Source organism: Petaurus breviceps, unplaced genomic scaffold (assembly GCF_028583685.1).
Source record: "Petaurus breviceps papuanus isolate PSGF00001 unplaced genomic scaffold, PetGlider_PUasm1.0 224, whole genome shotgun sequence".
NCBI classification, from domain to species: domain Eukaryota; kingdom Metazoa; phylum Chordata; class Mammalia; order Diprotodontia; family Petauridae; genus Petaurus; species Petaurus breviceps.
The window spans coordinates 11562996-11584859 of record NW_027185887.1 but is presented as its reverse complement, the minus strand read 5'-3'; the positions used below and the strand labels follow the sequence as shown (position 1 = coordinate 11584859).

Here is a 21864-nt window from a genome sequence, read left to right as displayed (position 1 = left end):
ATTCACAGCTGATCATCCTACAATGTTGCTGTTGCTTTGTACACAGTACATTTCACTTTGCATCAGCCCACGCAAGTCTTCCAAGGTTTTTCTGAGCATCCTGCTCATCATTTCCTATAGTACAATAGTGTTTCATCATAATCACATACCACAACTTGTTCCACCGTTACCCAAATGATGGGCATCGAATCAATTTCTAATTCTTTACACCCAGGAAGGAGCTGCTATAAATATCTTTGCACATATAAGTCCTTTTCCTTTTTTCCTCTTTTGGCATACAGACCTAGTAGTTGTATTGCTGGATCAAAGGGTATGCATGGTTTTATACCCCTTTGGGCATAGTTCCAAATTGCTCTATAGAATGACTGAATCAGTTCACAACTCCACCAACAATGAAAAATGAGATAATGTCTCATTTTTCCCATATTCCCTGCCAGCATTTATCATCTTCCTTTTCTTTCTGTCCTATTAGCCAATCTAATAGATATGAAGTGCCTGAGAATTAATTTGCATTTCTCCAATAATGAGAGTATTTTTTTCATGTGGCTATAGGATATCTTTTTTTTTTTTGCTTTTTTGGAGGGGGGAAAGTAGGGCAGTTGGGGTTAAATGACTTGCCCAAGGTCACACGGCTAATTTTTTGTGTTTTAAGTGTGTGAGGCCGGATTTGAACTCAGGTCCTCTTGACTCCAGGGCCGGTGCTCTATTCACTGAGCCAACTAGCTACCCCATCTTTTTTTTTTTTAATTAAAATTTTCCCTAGTATCTTTCCTTTCTCCCCATCTCAGAAGGCCATACATATAACAAATAATATTTGTATACAAAAAGAGGAGGAAAAAATGCTCAGAGGTGATCAGTACTTCCCAAAGAAGTCCGAAAATAGGTACTTGTGGACTTCTTGCTTCTCTCCAAAGGCTTGAGGTGGAGGTGTATTCTTGTCTTTGGAACCATGTCATTCTTTCTAATTTTGCAACATTCACTTTTGATTGTTTTGTAGTGGGTTTTTTTTTTTCCCACTTACTCTGTGGTTGTCACTGTATATATGGCTTTCTTGACTTTGTTTACTTCGTTCTGCATCAGTTGGTAGAAGTCTTGCCATGCTTCCCTTCATATTCATCAGATATCTCATTTGATCCTTACAACAACCCTGGGAGATTGGTGCTATTATTATCTCCATTTTACAGTTGAGAAAACTGAGGCCAGCAGAGGTTAAGTGACTTGCCCAAGTTACACAGCTAGTAAATGTCTTGGGCCACATTTGCACTCACGACTTGCTGAATCAATCCCAGGGCTCTATCAGCTGCATTACCTAGAGGCCACAGTAATCTGAAATCAGGAAAATTCATCTTCCTGAGTTCAAATATGACCTCAGACACTACCCTAGGCAAGTCACTTAACCCTGTTTGCCTCAGTTCCTCATATGTAAAATTAGTTGCAGAAGGAAATGGCAAGCCACTGAAGTATCTTTGTCAAGAGAACCCCAAATGTGGCGTGAAGGTTGCCCTGAAAGGCCATTGACCCACCATTCCTCCAGGTATCTCCCCACATGTGCATAAACTCATGAAGATCTACATGAATGAGGACCCAGCCAAGAGGCCTAAGTTTGATATGATTGTGCCCATCCTGGGAAAGATGCAGGACAAATAGAGTCATATGGGGGGAATGGGTATACCTATACCCCCTTCCTAGCATCAGGCCCCAGGGCCCTTCCCTCCCCTGTCAATGGTACAGCCACCTCAGGCCCCCTCCCTCAGCTTTAGGGACTACCCTCCCTGCCCCATCTGCCAACGTGGGGGTTGGGGGAGTGGGTTCAGCTTTGTATCACACCACGCCAAGTCCCATTTCTCAGTGTCTTCCCAATGTGGGAGGAGCAGTCACCTACCTCAGTCACAATAAAGGTTTATTATGAAAAAAAAAAAAAAGAAAACCCCAAATTGGATCAGAGTCAGATATGACTGAAATGATTGAACAAAAAATTAATATTCCATAACATTTACATACAAGTTTGTTTAGCCATTCTTAGTTGATGATTTTTACGCATAAAATTTAAAATTACTTCATGGAACATTGTACTTTTTAATAATATTTTATGTTTTCCCTAATTACATTTTTAATTAATTAATTTTAGTTTACAACATTCAGTTCCACAAGCTTTAGAGTTCCAAATTTTCTCCCTCCCCTTCCTCCCTCCCCAAGACAGCTTGCAATCTGATATAGGCTCTACATATATTTTTTTAAAATTAAACATTTTCACACCTAATTACGTTAAAACAATTTTTTAAAAGTTTTGAGTTTCAAATTATATCTCTCCTGCCCTTCTTGCCTCCCCCCTCCCCGAGACGATAAGCAGTCTGATACAGGTTATACATGTGCCATCATATAAAACATTTCCATATTGGTCATTTTGTACAAGAAGACTTGAACAGAAGAAAAAGAAGGAAGAGAAAAACAGCATGTTTCAGTCTATATTCAAACAAATTCAGTTCTTTTTCTGAAATTGGATAGCATACTTCAACATGAGTCCTCTTGTGTCTTAGATCATTGTACTATTGAGAATAGCTAAGTCATTCATGGTTCTTCATCATACAGTATTGCTTTTGCTGTGTACAACATTTTCCTGGTTCTGTTCACTTCACTTTCCAGGTTTTTCTGAAATCATCCTGCTTGTTATTTTTTGCTTTTTTTTAATTTTTTTTTTATTTTTGCTTTTTGGAGGGGAGAAGGCAGGGCAATTGGGGTTAAGTGATTTGCCCAAGCTCACACAGTTAGTGTGAATTAGGTGTCTAAGGTCACATTTGAACTCAGGCCCTCCTAACTCCAGGGCCGGTGCTCTATTCACTGTATTACCTAGCCACCCTGCTTGTTATTTCTTATAGCACAATAATAGTCCATCACAATCATATACCACAGCTTGTTCAGCATTCCCCAATTGCTAGACATCCCCTCAACAATTCTTAGCCACCACAAAAAGAGTTATCATAAATATTTTTGTACAAATAGGTACTTTTCCCTTTTTAAAAAAATCTCTTTGGGATATAGACCTAGCAGTGGTATCACTGGCTTAAAGCCTATGCACAGTTTTATAGCCCTTTGGGCATAGTTCCAAATTGCTCTACTGAATGGTTGAATCAGTTCACAGCTCCACCAACAATGCATTAGTGTTCCAGTTTTTCTACATCTTCTCCAGCATTTATCATTTTCCTGTTTTGTCATGTTAGCCAATCTGACAGGTGAGATGTGGCAACTCAGAGTTGTTTTGATTTGCATTTTTCTAATTAATAGTGATTTAGAGCATTTTTTCATATGATTATAGATATCTTTAAGTTCTTCCTGTGAAAACTACCTATTCATATCCTTTGACCATTTATCAATTGGGGAATGACTTGTATTCTTATATATTAGACTCAGTTCTCTGTATATTTTAGAAATGAGATCTTTATCGGAGACATTCGTTGTAAAAATTCTTTCCCAATTTTCCGTTTCCCTCCTAATCTTGGTTACATTGACTTTGTTTGTACAAAAACTTTTCAATTTAATGTAATGTGATTGTGATTAAATACAAGAACATACCTGTTTCTTTGGGAATGGGTCTGGGGGCAGTGAGTGACCAGGTAGAGGCAGTAGCTAGGTTCCCATCACGTAGACACACCTACTGTTTCTGTGGGAACTAAGAGTTCAGGGATATACCTTTTGTTCCAGTGAGCAGTGAGGCATATATGAAAAAGTTAGGATATTGGGGGTGGGAGGGTGGGGAAGAGGGGGCAGGAAGGTACGTATAGTGGGCCAACTACAGTGGCACCAGGCCTATAATGAAGTTAGAATATTGAGGCTGGGGGCAGCTTTATTAGGATTCCATCACAAGGAAATAAATCCTCAAAGGGGAAGGGAAAATGGAGGAAGCAGTGAAAATGCTTTGGAGAGGGAAGAACTGCTCTCCATAGCCTATCTGGCCCTCATCCCCTACTCTCCAGCCTCAACATTGAGTAGAAAGGAAAATTTGATAGACTTTAAGGTGAGATCCTTTTCTCTGGGGGACCTCAGGGCAAGGATATGGTTGTAGTCTATGCTTCTTCCATTGGATAGAACCAGCAGTAGGGGTGTTCAGCCATGGACCCCTCTCGACTGTGTGCAAGTGGATGGGGAGGCTGTTGCTACTGCCTGTACTCCTGGGCTGATCAGGCTAATTTGTGGCTGTCATGCTGGAAGTGTGATCATAGGCCTCACTTAGGGTCTCATTAAATGTCTACTCAAACCAATATGATAGTCCTCCAGAGAGAATATCACATCCTGTTGGTTGTAGTTTGTTCTAGCCTCACAGAGTTGGAAGGGACCACATTGGCTATCTAGGCTGCCATATATAGCATACCCAACAAGTGGTCAGCTGGCCTTTGCTTGAAGACTTCCAGAAAGGGGGAAACCCACTACTTCCCAAGGTAGCCTATAGTAAGTACCCCCTCTTGGCTAGCTTTGATTATTAGCAAGTTTGTCCTTAAATTAAATTTTTAATCTGCCTTTCTGCAGCTTTAGCCATTCCTTTTAATTTTGCACTTTGCCAAACAACATAATCTGATCCCTCTTCCACATAATAGGCCTTAATTTAATGGTTATAAAAACATACATACCATGAACAAGGCACCAAGTTAGGAGACAGATATGACAAAAATGACATCATTCCTTTCCTCAGGGAGTTTACATCCCCCTAGATACCACATGTATATAGGTAAGTAAATACAAAGTATAATTTCAGGAGGAAGGGGGCTAATACCTGGGCAGTAGTGGGGTGAGGGATGGAATCCAAAAAGGTTCCTGGAGCAGGTGACACAGAAACTTCGCTTGAAGAAAGCTGGCTCTTTTCAGGGGACAGATGCAGGAAAGGCTAGTGTTCCACTCATGAAGGGCAGCCTATGCAACAGCGGAGTTGCAGCTTGCACACCAGTTTGGACCAAAGTGTGCAAAGGAGATTAAACATGGCATAACTGGAAAAGGTAGGTGAGAGCCATGTTGTAAAGTGCTGCAAAAGCCAGGTGTTACATTTTGTATTTTATCCAGTAGGCAACAGGGAACCACTGGTTTCATTTGGATAGATGAATGACATGGTCATATCTGTATACTTAAAGACAGCTATCATGTGCTCAAAGTCTTATCTTCTCCAGGCTAAACATTTCCAATTCCTTTGGCAATTCCTCACGTGTCATGACCTTGAAGTTCTTCACTGAGCTGATGGCCCTTCTCTCTAGATAATCTCTAGCTTATCAAAGACTGTTCTAGAAGTGGGCATCCAGACAGGTCTTAAATATGAGCATGATGGGCTCTTGGTCTATGCTCGGCCAGGGCTAATATTTTCAACCAAATTTATCTTCCTCTTCCTACTCTTTTAACTTTTTATTTTTTTTTAGCTTTATTTCACAACGAACTAGACAGCAGGCAAGAGAATAGAAAATTTTTAAATGAATTATATCGGGGAAAGAATGCTACTAAAACTATTAATATTTTTAGTATAACAGTGAAAATCTGTGGACGAAAAGATTTCTCCCTCTTAATAGCTTAATCCTAAAAGGGTTTGGATGGCAGAGGTTTACAAACATAATCCATCATACAGTGTTCTTGTGACATACAACGAATAAAGGAGTCCAACCCTAACCACACTGCCAGATACTCTGCTCTCAATCTCATTTATCAGCTCTTTGGTATTTTCAACTTTAATATAGTCCCATGAATTATTTCTAGGTGCTGTATAGATTATAAGGATTTGCAGGTTCTTCTGGTGCTGATGTCAGTCTTGGAAGCTTATGGCCAGCTCAACTGCCAAACAGAGATACTGATATAATCACAACAAATGCTTTAATCACTGGCACAAAACTTCCTTTATTTCAAACTTCAGCACAATTAGAAAAAAAATTCCATGGCCTATTTAGTTGGAGAAACATTGATATGGGCTTTTAATGATTCCCAGTTAAGTTATTGTTAAAAAGTATAGGATGCCTTCACGCGCTTAGCAATTTGGAGGATGAAGTCTGATATAACATGTAAAGCACTTTGCAAAGAGTTATTATTAATGGGGGAAGGAGGTGGACTATGAAATCACTATCTACAAATTTTAGGGTTTAATGACATCTTATTTACCCTGAAAGATCAACGCTCTAATGCTTTGACTGTGCTTACTTGAAGAATAGTACTTTTACTATTGACAGGTTTTGGACTGACCTGGTAACCTCGGTTACATCTTTCATAATTATGTTGGCAAGTGGACATTTAAATGCGTTATCTTCTATTGTTTTCAGCACTGAAAGAATTTCATTTTCTTAATGGTGCTTAAAGATTTGAATCAAATAGTAAAGTACTATTAGTAGCAACTAGTAGAGAAAGCTGAACCTATTAGTTATGCCATAATTTTTTTTAATTTAAGCTTCATTTTAGAAATCCAAACTATTATTTATTACCATCCTGAAAACTGTAAATAGTTTTTCTCCTGGTTTGCATAAGATAAAGAAATTTACTCCTTGTGAAGAAAGTTTCATAGGTGTAGCTATAACCCCTAAGCTTTTGAGTAATCTGGTCTCTTTTCCCACTAGTCCTTTCCAAATACTTTATCTCCTTATATCTACCAAAGCCTTGTTAGGCCCTCAGAAGTATAAGAATGACCAGGAGTTACATGAGAAAAACAATTTTATTAAGATGAGTACATATATTTGATATTGTCATTTAAGAAATGGTCTAGTACAATGTCAATGCTTGAAATAAATAACACATTTTTCTACAAATATTCTTGGGACAAAGTTCACATTCAAGGGGGAGGGTGCTTCCTAGGCCCTGTCTACCAAGATAACATCATTGATACATTGGTTAATAGCCACCTCATTGCTTTTATACAGCAGGGTTGTTTTAGCCTTCACTACATGCAAAACTCCCAGTGTGGGCTGTCACAAGACACATTGGAAAATCGATTCTTCCTTTGTTATAGCTGGACTTGCAACTAAGATTTTGATAAGAGAATTCCAGAGTTCACTCTCCTATGTGTTAAGTTCAGTGTATACTCCCTGTCACCCTAGAGTACTTATGCAAAATCTCAGGTAATGACCTTTCAAAGATTCTTAATGGTCAATGAAATTGTAAGGTAAATGGCATGAGGACAAAAAATACCTGACTTATAATTTCACTTTATATTTATAGAGAAATTTTCACTTTGGTCATTGTACCCTTGACCAACATATACACATTTGTGTATAGGAAGTAGGGTGGCTAAGTTCCCCACTGTCTGGCCACTCATGAGGTACGTTTTTGATTTCCAGGATGGAATAGGTGGTTAAGTTGGCTACATCAAGAGGAAGTACTTAAAAAAAATTTTGGCAGGGGGAGTCAGGGATGAGGAGAGAAGGAGGATGATCAAAGATGATGTTAAAGAAGGGGACTGGAGCAACTGGAAGGGAGGGTGGAAAAGAAGGAAAGAGACTCCCAACAGGAGAGAGGGTTTATTGTCCAATGAACCTCCCTTAGCCTCTTAGCATCTTGCAACTTTACATTAATCACCTTTATAATTCATCTTGGGAATAGGAATTCCAGATCATCCCATGAAAGATCCAACTAGAACTTCCCAACAGCCGGTAGTCATCTTTCTTAAAACATAGAAATGAACCTCAGTCGTAGCAGAGAGAGATCTGCTATGGGACTCTTGGTTCCATGGCCATTCATAATGTTCTTTTTGCACTTTATCACAGCCAGTTAATCCCAGGTATATCCCCAAATATCCCACCTTGCTTTTCACTCGTTTTCTTTTTTATATCCCCCAGTAGAGAGAAGTGAAACAGCAGGGGGCCATTTTCCACAGCTGTTTTTATACCCCCAGAGCTTAGCACATTGCCTTTGCATGGTAAGCACTTAATAAATGTTTATTGAATTCATTTGAATTCTAACTTTACCTGCCTACCTAGGGGTCAGCGTTAGGAGTTCAGGCTGCTGAAGCAGCACTTGCTCCATCTGATCCTGAATAATTTTTAATTGGCAGTTTTTCTGAAAAGCAGATGTGCAGTTGGGGACATGTGTTTTCAATTATAGTCTCATTACTGTTGTCCCATTCACCAGCAAAATAAAGCAATTAAGAATATTCTGTTCATCTGAATATTAGGAGGAGGGAGCAAGGAGAAGATGCTGGCCTGTTTTTCTCATCTGCCTGCTCTAATGACATTTTCTCTCCCACCCTCTGGTAATTTAACTGCTGCATTTGTGTTTTTTTTAACACAAGGCAGGTCCACCTCTTTCCAGATGGTACAGTAGAGAGTTATTTAATTAATGCCCCTTACAATAAAGGCATGGTTGAGGCTACAAAATGGTTTTCATTTATGATCAGCCCAACCCTCCAGCCTCGGTCTCTCAAAAAAATACTGAGTAGGACCAACCACCCTAACAGCTTGCACTCAATGTGGTTAATGGGGTGCAAACAGAAGTTATTCAGTCAACTTGATAGAATACATTTAAATCCCAGTATAAATAAGTGTTGGCAGGGATGAACTTATTTTGTTATTTTTCCCTTTTTCCCCAAGGAAATTTTAGCTATGGCCTTCAGAAATGTGTTTTGTACAAATTTTTAAAGCACACCTGATGAAAGCCAAGTTCACAGTCACAGAATCAGCACTGGGAGGGGTCCCTGAGATTATCTAATACAACTCATCCACACCTGAACAAAAATCTCTACAACATAACCAACATACTCAACAAGTTAGCATTTGTCCTTCATTTCAATACCTCCAATGAAGAGGATCCCAAAGCAACCCATTTCCCTTCTTGATTGTTATTAAGTGTTTTCTTACAACAAGGCAAAATTGTTCCCATGAAGCAATCTATTATTTGCAGCTTTTTTTAATGCTTTTTTAATGGCTCAGTCTGAAAGTGTAGAAAATTATGTATGGAATGAATAATGGAAACTACATCAAAACTGTCAAGATACTAGGAGATACAATGTTTTCCAGAGCTAAGGCCCAACAAGCAAGCCGTGCCCTGAGCTTGGCATAACAACAATCCTTTGTCTCACCCTCTGGCAAAATCACATAGTTATGGTACTGCATTGACCAGCACCAGGTATTCCCTGAGCTCGGACAAGTTCTGGTCATGAAAACCCTGCTATGAATCAAACTTGTCACATTGCTGCTGTTACCCCTCATTGTCAGAACTACAGCTCACTAAACAATCATTAGTAAAAGTACTGAGGTCTCCCCTCTAGGGGCAAGACCCTGGCACGTGTGCCAAGATCCCTCTTTTTGCTTGCAAGTCATTTCCCTCACTTTGAAATTAAACTTCTTTTTCATTTCTGACTCTCCTATCTCTAGCCTGCTCTGTTCGGCTCTGGCCATCCACAGGTTAGAGGCCAGTTTCATCCAGATGGCAAGTTTTAAAGTAGTTATACTTGTCTCCCCCCAGATTGTGGCATTCTAGGTTCTAATCAACAAGACTTAAATTCCATCTCCCTTTCCATTCCTCATCTCTATTCAGTGATAGTTGCCTTATTTCATTTATTAATCAGGCCTCAAAGATAACTTAGGCACACATAAAAAGTTAAGTGTGGTTGGGGGCAGAGAGAAATGTTGCTTCTGTCTGGGGCTGGGAAGTCTTCAGATGGGGGTAATGTCTCCGTCTGCTTTTAGCCTCATAGTCAAATCTTATACGTGCTACCATAGACAACATACTGGCAAATTAAAACAGAAAAAAAAAAGAAATTCTGCTTTACAATCCCTGTTTTTATTTAACTTGAAAAAACTATACTTCTGAAGATGGAGCCCATAATGATGTATTAAGCTTTATTTAAATATGCACTATTTTATATTAAGCCTTAAAACACTATTGTACCAACTTCTTACAGAGCTCCTTTTAATGATGGAAAACCAAAGGTAAAGCATAAATTGTATAAAAGCTTAATGTTATCCTTCTTCACATTAATAATCACCCTAAGTAGTGATTTTTGATGTCAAAATTCCCAACCAATAAGTCTTTAAAATGTGAGACTTTATACTTAGCACAATGTATAAGGAGTTAAATGTGCTAGATTCCCTGTTCCAATTTTAACTGTAATGAGAGTTTTTTGTTCTAACCTCCTCTGAACTATGGTGAACAAACTTGTCTGTCTCCTATTGTACAAGAAGATTTTGATTTTGAAAACAAAAAAATGTTGGGGGAATTCTCATCTCATTCGTTTTGTGGCAGCTCAGTATTTCCTCTCACTTGAAAACAACTTAACTATCTGTCCTTGGAGCAATAACTGAAGGTAATCCCATTTTTGATGGGTCCAAACACAGAGTTCTTTGAATTCTCCGTTCCAAGTTCTCGGCTGAAGATTGTGTCTTGGTCACTTTCAAATTCTGACTCTGAAACCATCAGACTGGAGTTCTGGTCTATGCTCCGGTGTTTAATTCCTAAGGATGAACAAACAAAAGAATTAGGACAGAGCTGTATTTTACCCTTAGTTCTCTGTCAGTTGAGGTTAAAACAAACAAATATTTCAGTACACTCTTCAGGTTAAAAATAAATACTATCATACTAATATTATTATGTAATACTAATATAGCATGTTAGTATATATTAATGTACAATATTTAATACTGGGCATCTAGGAGACCAATGGATAGAGTGCCAGACCTGGAGTCAGGATGATTCACCTTCCTGAGTTCAAATTTGGCCTCAGACACTTACTAGCTGTGTGACCCTAGGCAAGTCACTTAACTCTGTTTGCCTCAGTTCCTCATCTGTAAAATGAGCTGGATTCTAGTACCTTTGCCAAGAAATCTGCAAATGGGGTCACAAAGCATTGGACATGAGTGAAATGACTCATACAAAAGTATATAACACTAATACTATTTAAACTATGCATTTTACTCAGACTTTGTAAAATGAGTAAATTAGACAAGGTGATTTCTAACATACTATTAACCTTTAAAATCCTATGATTCTATGTGCACAACAGGGTTTTGAGGTGAAATTTTGTGTAGAGGAGTAGTTCCAGATAAAGGTGGATAACTTGGGTATAGGCAAATTGTAGATGGCCTTGCATGCCTAGCTACAAAGTTTGGATTTTCCTCTGACAGGAAGCTACTGAAGATTTGGTGATTAAGTGAATGTTTTAGGAAGATTATTCTGGCCATGCTGTGTAGGGGAGAAAAAAATGAAAGTGGGATAGGCTATGGTCGAAGAGATCAGTTTAGAAATGATTGCAATAGCTCAGGTGATGAGACTGAACTAGGGTGGTGCTAATTGGAAAGAAACAGATGCAGAAGACATTGGGAAGGATGGACTTGGTGATAAGGGTATGGGAGTCAAAGGAGAAGAGTCATCATTCCCTGCTCTTGACTAGGAGAAGGGATGGATGGATTTAAAAAAGCATTTATTAAACACTTAGTATAAAGCACTATGCTAAGTGCTGGGGATACAATCAGAGAAACCACTTAAATGGTGAAACAGTACATAAGGAGGGCTCACATGCAGAATGGCACTTCCATTAAAAGCAATAAAGAAGCTAGTATTGGGAACTGACTTTAGGGGAAAGATATAACACAGCAGCATTGACATTACACATAAGGAGACATTTTGAGTATTTGAACAAAGACACTACATAAACTCCAGGGGGTAGCACTATCTTTTGCCCTCCCAAGACTTCAACCGTAATTATATTCAGTGGCAATAATTCATTCTGTTGTGACTCAGGAGTCGGCAGTTTGGAAAAGTCATGAGTAACTATACTGTTGTACTTCTTTGGATGGGAATTCAAGTAGCCTCACAGAATTATTAAATGCTACTTGAATTGGTGCCCAGTAATCAAAAAATACTAAAAGCAGACTTTCTCATGACCCATCTCTGTCTCCAAAACATAGGTGTCTCTCAAGACTCGGTTCTAGGGCGTCTCTTCTCTCTCTACATTGTCTCCCTTAATGATAAAAGTAGATCCTACGGGTTTAGTGACCATGTGCATATAGATGACCCAGAGCTACATATTTAGCCCTACCCTATCTTGAACTTCATTCCCACATCAGCAACTGCATACTGTCCCAACATGTCCCAGCATGTCCCAAACCACATGTCTAAAAGAGAACTCTCTCTGTTCACCCCTAAACTAACCCCTTCTCCAAACTTTCCCACTTCTCATGCAGATGCCACTTGACTCTGTCCTCTTTCTCATTCCTCATGTCCACTCTGTTGTTGTCTTAGTGATTCTACTTTCAAAACAGCCTTTTAACATCCGTCCTTTTTTCCCCCCAGCTCACATGGGCATTGTCTTCATTCAGGCCCTTATCACCCCTCTTCTGGACCATTGCATAAGCTCCTAATTGCTGTCAGTTTGTTCAGTTTTTCCTTTTTTCCAATTCACTGCTTCCCTATTACCTTGAAGATAATATAAGAACCACTGAGTCTGGTATTTAAAAGCCTACATAGTTTCACCACAACTTTTCTAGACCTATTCATATTATTCCACTTCATATACTCCATATTCAGTTAGAATGACCAACTAACTGTGTCCCAAAGTCAGTATTCCTTCTCTCTGTGCCTTATCACAGCATTACACCTAAATCTCTCCACAATCTACCTTTTTAAATATTTGATGTTACTTCTCTTCAATATGTTCCAGCCAAACTATTTACTATTTAGGGAATTTGGAATTCTCTCACCTCCATGCCTTTGCCCAGGCTGTCCCTCATGCCTGGAATGCACTCCCTCTTCTCCTCTGCCTCTTAGAATTTGGCTTTCTTCAGCTCAGGTGCCATTTCCTATCAAAGACTTTCTTGACCAACCCCCACCTCCCCTTCAATTGTTAATGTGCACCCACTCTTTCCTCAAATTAATTTGTATTTACTTATCTGAAAATACATGTCCCTTATTAGAATATAATTTCCTTTGAGCTGTATTTGCTTCTGTGCTTAAGTGTTAATTGCAAATGATTTTCCTTTTCTTATCTTTTGTTTATAACTATGATGTATACCAATGCAAACCTCCAAAATATTTTAGTATGTGTTTTCCCCAAATATCCTCATAGTTCTTGCTTTCCTTTACTCCAGCAGCCTTGAATAACATCAGCTATTATTCTCTCCAGATGCCCAAAGGGGCATAATCCTGGCAGTGTTACACAATGAGCCACTGACAAAACTGACATCAACCAAGTCTCCTGACAGGTCTCTGTTGCCCTGAAATTCACCCGTGGTAACTCAGAGACAAATGTCTGAATTAAACCAGGTGCTGATAGTATGAAATCACCTGGTTAGGTGTCTTACCAAATTTAGGACTTAGCTCCAGTCTTTCTTGGTCATCGATATTATCCAGGATGGTGTATTTGGTTTTTTTTCTTATTTTAGTCCTTTTCTGTCTGAAAGGAAAAAAATAATAGGCACAAATCAAATTTTCAGAAAGGTAAACTCTCTAAAGGACTAAAGGATACACAAAAAAGGTGGTGAGACCTAAAGGAGATGTCTAACCTTAAACATGTAACTCCCACTTACATTTATCTATGTAATGAGCCTTTGGGCAGGCCTCAGGGGAAGGACAGGATCCCAGAGACTTTGGCATTGGTGCTTGGGCCTGCTAATCTTGACTCCCTACATGACCCTCCTGCTTTTTTAACTTAAAGGAATAGTAATGTTTAAGGGGTCACCAGCAGCCAGGACCCCTGATGTTAGGGCAGTGAGACAGAGGATTACATGACCTAGGTACTTCTAGAATCTAGACTGAAGAAAAAGCCCTGCATTTCCCTTCTGGTTTCCCTGTCTCTCCAGTGTGCTCTGTGTCAAGCCTGCACAACATAGGGCTGGCAGGCCACTTATGGCCCTAGTGCTGCTTGCAGCCCATGAAAGGATTTCATGCAGCCCAGGAAAAAGGCCTGCACAACATATCATGGGCCACTCTGGCGGCCTATACGTTGCTCTATTTAAACCTGTTGTTTCCCTCACAGCTTAGTGGACATCTTCCCCAGTATATGTAAGGGTTTATTTTATTTCTGAAATCTGAAAATGTAATAAAGCTGTTATTAACTGAATAGCTAAACTGTGTATATTATTGCTTGACTGCCCTGTGTATGAGGTGGGGTGAAAGGAGAGGTGATTTGTAATGTGTCTGCCACAGCAAGATTTCTCACTGGAGGCTCAAAGTCTGAAGACTGGAGGAAGAAAGGGAGAAAAGGATGGGTAAGAGGAGAATAAATTATTGAATCAGACTGAAAGGGATAAAGGGAAACACAGGAAGGGGATATAGGAGAGAAGGGGGAGAGAGAAAAGGAGGGGGATGAGAGTTCAATCTACTATTGTAAGAACCCTAGTGCTCCCTTAACCCTAGAACCCTGAGAAAGGGACATGGCTAGTCATGCTTAGAGGACTGCATGCTATGTAAGGGTGGGGAAACTTGGGAATGTTAGGCAGCAAGGAAAGAACCAGTAGTTAGGAAGAAATAGAAGACTAGAGAAAGGGGAGATAACAAAGGGACAAATTATTGGTGAAAACGAAAGAAATAAAGTCAAGGGTATAGAATGGAAGTTATGTGAGGGTGGAAGCTTTTTAGTTTTAATTTTTGTATCTGCAGAACTTATCATAATGACACTTAAGCAAAGTTTACTTATTTGCCAACTGGTTCAGTTCAAAGGAGAACATTCAGGAAATGTGTAATAGCAAAGCACTAACTTCATTAACTGACTTGACCAATTGTAGTAATGACAAGAAAAAGTCCCTGGCCAAATTCAAGTCACAAATCTGGCAAATGAATGGTATTAAAAACACTAGAAAACAGGAATAAATGAATCTACCATAGCATCCATCTAAAACCAAAAATAAACATTATATGTAAAGGGAACAAACTAGAGGCCTTTCAAATAACAACAGGGGTAAAACAAGGATATTTAATATCACCACTACTATCTGATTTAGTGCTAGAAGTTCTAGCTATAACAAGAAAAAAAAACTGAGGGAATAAACATAGGCAAAGAAGAAAAAATATCCATTTTTGCACAAGTTATGATGATTTACTCAGAGAATCCTAGAAACTCAACTAAAAAATTAATTGAAACATAACTATAGCAAAGTCATAGGATGTAAAATAAATTCACATAAATCATGAGCATTTTTGTACATTACAAATGAAACCTACTAGAAAGAGATAGAGGAATTCCATTTAAAATAATGATATTTAGTAAGCCTACCTACCAAGACTCAGGAGCTATGGGAATATAACTATAAAATACTTTATGAAAATACAGACCAAAATAGTTGGAGATATGTTAATTCCTTACAGGTATGCCAAACTAGTATAATAAAAATACAAAACTACCTAAATTAATTTATTCACTGCTAATGCCAATCAAACTACCAAAAAATTTCTTTATAGAGCTAGAATAATATCAAAATACATCTTTAGAAAAAAGGGGGGGGGGCAGAGCCAAAATGGTGGCATAGAAGCAGGAAAACTCCGTGAGCTCCCCCATTACCACCTCAAATACCTATAAAATATGACTCTAAACAAATTTTAGAGCTATAGAACCCACAAAGTGATAGAGAGAAACAAATCTCCCGCTGAAGGCAGCCCGGCAGATGGACAGGAAGGGTCCATCACACCAAGCTGGGAACAGAGCATAGCCCCACTTGAGCCTGTAGTTTTACCCCAGGGTGGCCCCAACCAGCAGCAGCTGGAGCAGACCTCAGGAGAATGGATCCCCAGAAGCTGTGGCAGTTTCCAGAAATACTATGCCAAAGACAAAGTAAAAGGTCAGTGTAGAACTCTGTTGGAACTTGGGGGAAGGAGGAGTGGTCTGGCCTCTGCCCCCAGAGTGAGAAGCAGTGGAGGCACACCAGCCATGCAGCCACATCCACATGGCTGCTTCAGAGCTCCTGGCCTGCAGATTGTAGGGGGGCCAAGCAACCATTCAGAGGGTAATCGCTCTTGCTTTAACCTGCCTGAATCTAGATCACAGTCTTGGGTGGTGGTCCTGAAATGCATGACCAGTGAGCCAGAGTGTGTGGGGGCTGTAGAGATGATGCCCTCCTAATAGCTCTGGCAGCTGCAAAAACCCCAGTGGTTTGGGACAAAGCTCTCCTCTCTGGAAGTAGAGTTCTACTGTGGCAAAGAGCTCAAAAGTCAAGTAATTGAGTGGCAACATGAGCAAGCAAAGGAAGTAAAGCAAGCACAGCAATCCAACGTTAGATTCCTTTTTTGGAGACAAAAAGGATCAAAGCATGGAATGGGAGGAAGACAACGAAGTCAGAACACCTGCACCAAAAGCTTCCAAGAAAAATATGAATTGGTTACAGGCCATGGAGGAGCTCAAGAAGGATTCTGAAAATCAAGTAAGAGAAGTGGAGGAAAAATTGGGAAGAGAAATGAGAATGATGAAAGAAAATCACAAAAAAAGAGTCAGCAACCTGACTGAAGAAAATAACACCTTAAAAAAAAGATTGACTCAAATGGCAAAAGAGGCCCAAAAAGCCAATGAGGAGAAGAACACCTTAAAAAGCCAAGTTTGCCAGATGGAAAAAGAATTTCAAAAGCTCACTGAAGAGAATAATTCCTTCAGAATTAGATTGGAGCAAATGGAAGCTAATGACTTTATGAGAAATCAAGATACTACAAAAGAGATCAAAAAATAGAAGGCAATATGAAATATCTCATTGGAAAAACCACTGACCTGGAAAACAGATCCAGGAGAGATAATCTAAAAATTATTGGATTACCTGAAAGCCATGATCAAAAAAAGAACCTATAAATCATCCTTCAAGAAATTCTCAGGAAAATTACCCTGATATTTTAGAGGGCAAAATAGAAATCTAAAGAATTCACCAATCACCTCTTGAAAAAGATCCCCCCCCCAAAAAAAATTCCTAGGAATATCATAGCCAGGTTCTGGAGTTCGCAGATCAAGGAGAAAATATTATAATCAGCCAAGAAGAAACAATTTGAATAGTGCAGAAACACAACCAGGATAACACAGGATCTAGCAGCTTCTACATTAGGGGATAGAAGGGCTTGGAATATGATATTCCAGAGATCAAAGGAGCTAGGATTAAAACCAAGAATCATCTACCCAGCAAAACTGAGTATCATATTTCAGGGGAAAATATGGTCATTCAATGAAATAGAGGACTTTAAAGAATTCTTGATGAAAAAACCAGAGTTGAATAGAAAATCTGACATTCAAATACAAGAAGCAAGAGAAGCACGAGAAGGTAAACAGGGAAAAGAAATCATAAGGAGCTTATCAAAGTTGAACTATTTACATTCCTAAATGGAAAAACAATAATTGTAACTTATGAAACTTTTCTCAACATGAGGATAGTTGAAGGGAATATAAGTGTGTGTGTGTATATGTATGTATGTATACTTACATATATATGTCTATATAGGAGGGTATATGTGCATATGAATGAATATATATGTGAGTGTGTGTATATATCTGTACAGGTATACATAGACAGGGGGCACAGGATCAATTGAATAGAAAGGGATGATATTTAAAAGGTAAAATTGAGAGGTGAGAGAGGAATATAATGAGAAGAGATAGGGAGAGACAGAATGGGGTAAATTATCTCATATAGAAGAGGCAAGGGATAATTGTTACAATGGAGGGGAAGAACAGGAAGGCAAAAGAGAATACGTCAACCTTACTCTCATTGAATTTGGCTTAGGGAGGGAACGACATACACACCAAATTGGGTATCTTGCCCTACAGGAGAGTAGGAGGGAAGGGGATGAGAGGGGGGATGATGGAGGGGAGGGCAGGTTGAGGGGGAGGGTGTTTAGAAGCACACACTTTTGAAAAGGGACAGGGTCAAAGTAGAGAATAGAACAAGTCGGGGGCGGGATAGGATGGAGGGAAGTATAGCCAGCTTTTCACAATATATCCACTATGGAAATGTTTTGTGTAGCTACACATGTACAACCTCTATTGAATTGCTTATCTTCCCAGTAAGGGTGGGTGATGAGGAAGGAAGGGAAGGAATCTGGAATTCAAAGTTTTAAAATCAAATGTTTAAAAAATTTATTATTATTATTATTATTATTTACATATGACTTGGAAATAAGATACAGGCACTGGGGTATGGAGATCCACCTTGCCCTACTGGAAAGTTGGAAGCGGTATGGGGGAGAATATGAGAGAGCAGATTGGAGGAGGGGGTATACAGTGAGATTGCTGTTTTGAGGTGGTGGGTAGGGGAAAGATGGAGAGAAAATTTATAACTCAAAATCTTGTGGAAATGAATGATGTAAACTAAAAATAAACATAAAATTTAATTTAGAAAAAGAAAAAAGAGGGATTGCTACAGTAGATTTTATCTTTGTTGGGAACTTGGAACACCTGGATTCAGCAATAGAATAAAGCAACAGAGTAAAATGATCAGTACTCCAGAAGCATTTGAAAAAAATGTAGTTTATCCAAGTGATGATTAAAAAAAAAAGTACACACATATACATACAAGCACCCAAACACAATACCCCCTCATAGTGCATGAAATTCTTTAAGAGTGCCAATGAGGCAGAAATTATTTGGTTAATACTTGCATATTCTAAAATACTGATTTAAGACAATTGAAACATTAACCTATTTTAAAAGATACTATAAAAGATGCTGTTTTTTAAACCTTATCTTTTGAAATGCATGTATTGTTGTGAGTGTTGGGGTGAAGGGAAGGTAGAAGGGTAGGGTAGAAGGGATAGGCCCCAGTGCTAATCATGTGGGGTGCCTGTGGCTTCCAGGCAGGTGAGATAACAAGAATTTGCTCTGATGTCTGGCCCTGACTCCTTATTCCAGAAATACCTGATGGCAATTGAGTTTCATATCTTTCTCCTGAAATAAATTCTCTGTTTCAAATTGGACTAAATTTTGTCCCTAAAAAAATAATGAGACACATCAGGCATAAGGTCAAAAATGTCAAGGAAAATCATGAAAACAAAGTGGAAAGAAGGGGGCCTGATAGTTCCAAATCTCAAATTATAACATCAGGTATCATAGAAATAATAGACAATTTCATTAAAGATAACTACAATGAGGAGTGGCTAGGTGGCATAGTGAACAGAGCATGGGCCCTGGAGTTAGGAGGACCCAAGTTCAAATGCAGCCTCAGACATATAATAACACTTACTAGCCGTGTGACCTTGTGTGATAGTAATGGCAATTAAAGATTCCCCTGTATTGGCTTGGTTTTCAAATTGATTGTGTTAAAACCCAGAGTTTGTTAATCCCACCTGTGGGATGGGCTTGTTGATGTGAAAAGAAAGTCCTGAACTGGGAGGAGCTGGTGAGGTAGATTTGGAGAGATAAGAGAGAAGCCGAAGATCTTTTTGGAAGCAGCACCTCCTGGAGAGAGAGAGACTAAGAGAATTGCTGGTGGCCGCTTTTAATTGTCCTGGACTTTTGAGACCTGCCCCCTGAGCTGCCAAGGACTGAGGAGACATGGCTGTTTTGCTGGTACTTTGTCTGTCTGTTTTGATGTTCTTTTGCCAGATTTGTCCACTGGTGAAAGACAGTCCTTTTGTTGAAGAAGTCCTGGAACCTGGCTGTTCACTAAGAAGCCCTGAGACTGTCCTGCAGACAGAGAGTGAATACTGTCCACTGGTGAGGGACAGTACTGTTGTTGCAGGGGTCTGGAGACTGTCCTGCAGACAGAATGAATACTGTCCACTGGTGAAGGACAGTGCTGTTGTTGCAGGGGTCTGGGAGCCTTTCTGTTGGTTCAGAAGCCCTGAAGAAGGATTTTCTTGTTGTATGTTTACAGAAATCCTGGGAGAGGGCTTTGCTAATGTGTTCAGGGGTTCTAGGACTGTTCTACAGACAGAGGATAAATTCATGAAGGGACTGGCAATGTATCTTGTGGCCTTGCTGAGCCTTGTCTCCCCAGGAACTAAGATTGCTGAGAACTTGCCTCGTGTCAAGATGAAGAAAAGACCTCCATTTGGGTATTAAGTGCTGTGTTTAAACTTGATGTAACTCTGGGGTAGATTCAATTGTGATCCAGGGGTGGGGAACTTTTGACCTTAAGTTTGGAAACTAATCTCCATTTGAGAAGAGGGGCTTTGTGGTGGACTTAATTAAGGTATAGCCTAGGGGTGAGAAGTATTTAGAACAGGGACTTTGTAATTGATTGAATGATTGGAAGGTCCTGGGGTGGGGTAGTACTTGGAGATTATTTAATCACACTTAGTAAATGCTGTATTTTGAATGATGTCATGTTTTGATCTTCTCTGTTCTTGGTTTGTCACTGAATAAAATGGAGAGCACCTATGCTGGTATTCTGAACCTTGGGAAGTTGCCTTTGCTTGGCATTACATTACACCTTGGGCAAGTCACTTAACCCCAATTGCCCTCCCCCCCAAAAAAAGATAACTACAATGAGACAATATAGCAAAATTTTGTGAATGTAGCCAAGGTAGTGCTTAGTACCCAGAAGTTTCTTCCAAAAACAAAACAAAACAAAACAAAAGAACTAAGAAGTTTAAAACTGATCTTGTATCATTTTCTTATTAATCTTATTTATAATTAATTGATTTTGGCCTAAGTCATGATTCTTTTTTTCTGAACTTAGTCCAGAATTTAGCTGGCCTGTAATGGTTTAAGTTTAGAAATCCAGTTCTCTTGCTAATCACTGCTCTATTCTGGCCTCAAAGAATTCTCCTAACCGTGAGGAATGCCGTTTGCCATAAGGGAGTCAGGACTGGTATCTTTACACCCCCTTGCTATTCTTCAAGAATGTCTGTTTTGCTGTCCAAAGAAGTATGGGCTCCTTGTAGGTGAACTCAAACAATGAACACTTCTTAGTCACAGGAGGAAAAGGAGAGAGTTTTAGCTAGCCCATCATTACCAACTTCCAACCAATCATATTGCTCCCCATGCCTCAGCTATATAACCAATCATGTATCCCTCAACCCCATGACATCACCCTACCCTGTTCTATTCTTCTGTACTCCCCAAAACCTAGAAAAGAGAAACTATCCTTTTGCTTAGGATCTTTGGTTGGAAACTGAGGCAGCTATTGACATATGTTATTTTCAGGTTACTGCCCCTGATAATAAAAGGTTATTTTGCCCAAAGAAGCATGACTTAGTTTACTTTTTTGTTAAATTTCACTCACAACAGAAGAAAATATGTCTCTGAACACTTTCATCAATAAAAGAGAAAAAGAATAAATTAACAAATTGGCCATTCGACCAAAAACAAACAAATCTAGAAAACCAACCAATTAAAAAAACCCAAGTCAAATACTAAAATAGAAATATTGAAATCAAAGAAGAGATTAAAACAACTGAAAGCAAAAAAAAAAAGAATTAATCAAACTAGAAGTTTTTTAAAGTAATAAAATATAAATCAATAGATAATCTGATTAAAAGGGAGGAAAAGCAAATTAACATTATCAAAAACTAAAAAGAATTCATAACAAAGAATAAAGGATGTCATTAGAAAATTTTGCCTAGTTACATGCCAATAAGTTTAACAACTTAAATGAAATGGATGAAAATTTGCAAAAATAAAACTATCTAGACAAACAGAACCAAAAATAAATAAATTACACAGCACAATCTTAGAACAAATTACAGAAACCACAACTGAACTCCCAAAAGGTGGAAGAAAAACCCAGGACAAAGTAGATTCATAAGCAAATCCTATCAAGCATTCAAAGAACAATTAATTTGTATTGCACAAATTGTTTGCAAAAATAGCATAAAAAGAGACCCTACCAAATTCCTTGATACCTAAACCAGGAAGAATCAAAACAGAGAAAGAAAACTATAGATAATACTCCTAAAGAAGACTGACCGAAAAAAAAAAATTAAGTTAAATATTTTAAAAGAGGCTACTGCAATGTATCACAAAGATTATGGAGTATGACCAGGATGGATTTATACCAGGGATTCAAGGTTGGTAAA

The 21864-nt window shown here is 38.9% G+C and overlaps 1 protein-coding gene across 1 annotated transcript in view; it reads right to left on the bottom strand.

The window, feature by feature from the left end:
- Nucleotides 1–5930: 5930 nt before the first annotated feature.
- The window catches only part of KIAA0319 (KIAA0319 ortholog), a 145716-nt gene continuing 129782 nt past the window's right edge, over nt 5931–21864 (bottom strand). Inside the window, exons 20-21 of the mRNA XM_069095049.1 lie at nt 13245–13336; nt 5931–10400 (exon numbers count right to left, since the gene is read on the bottom strand). Of these exons, the coding sequence (XP_068951150.1) occupies nt 10225–10400; nt 13245–13336 (268 nt within the window). The 3' untranslated portion in view covers nt 5931–10224. The remainder of the gene's footprint in view (nt 10401–13244; nt 13337–21864) is intronic.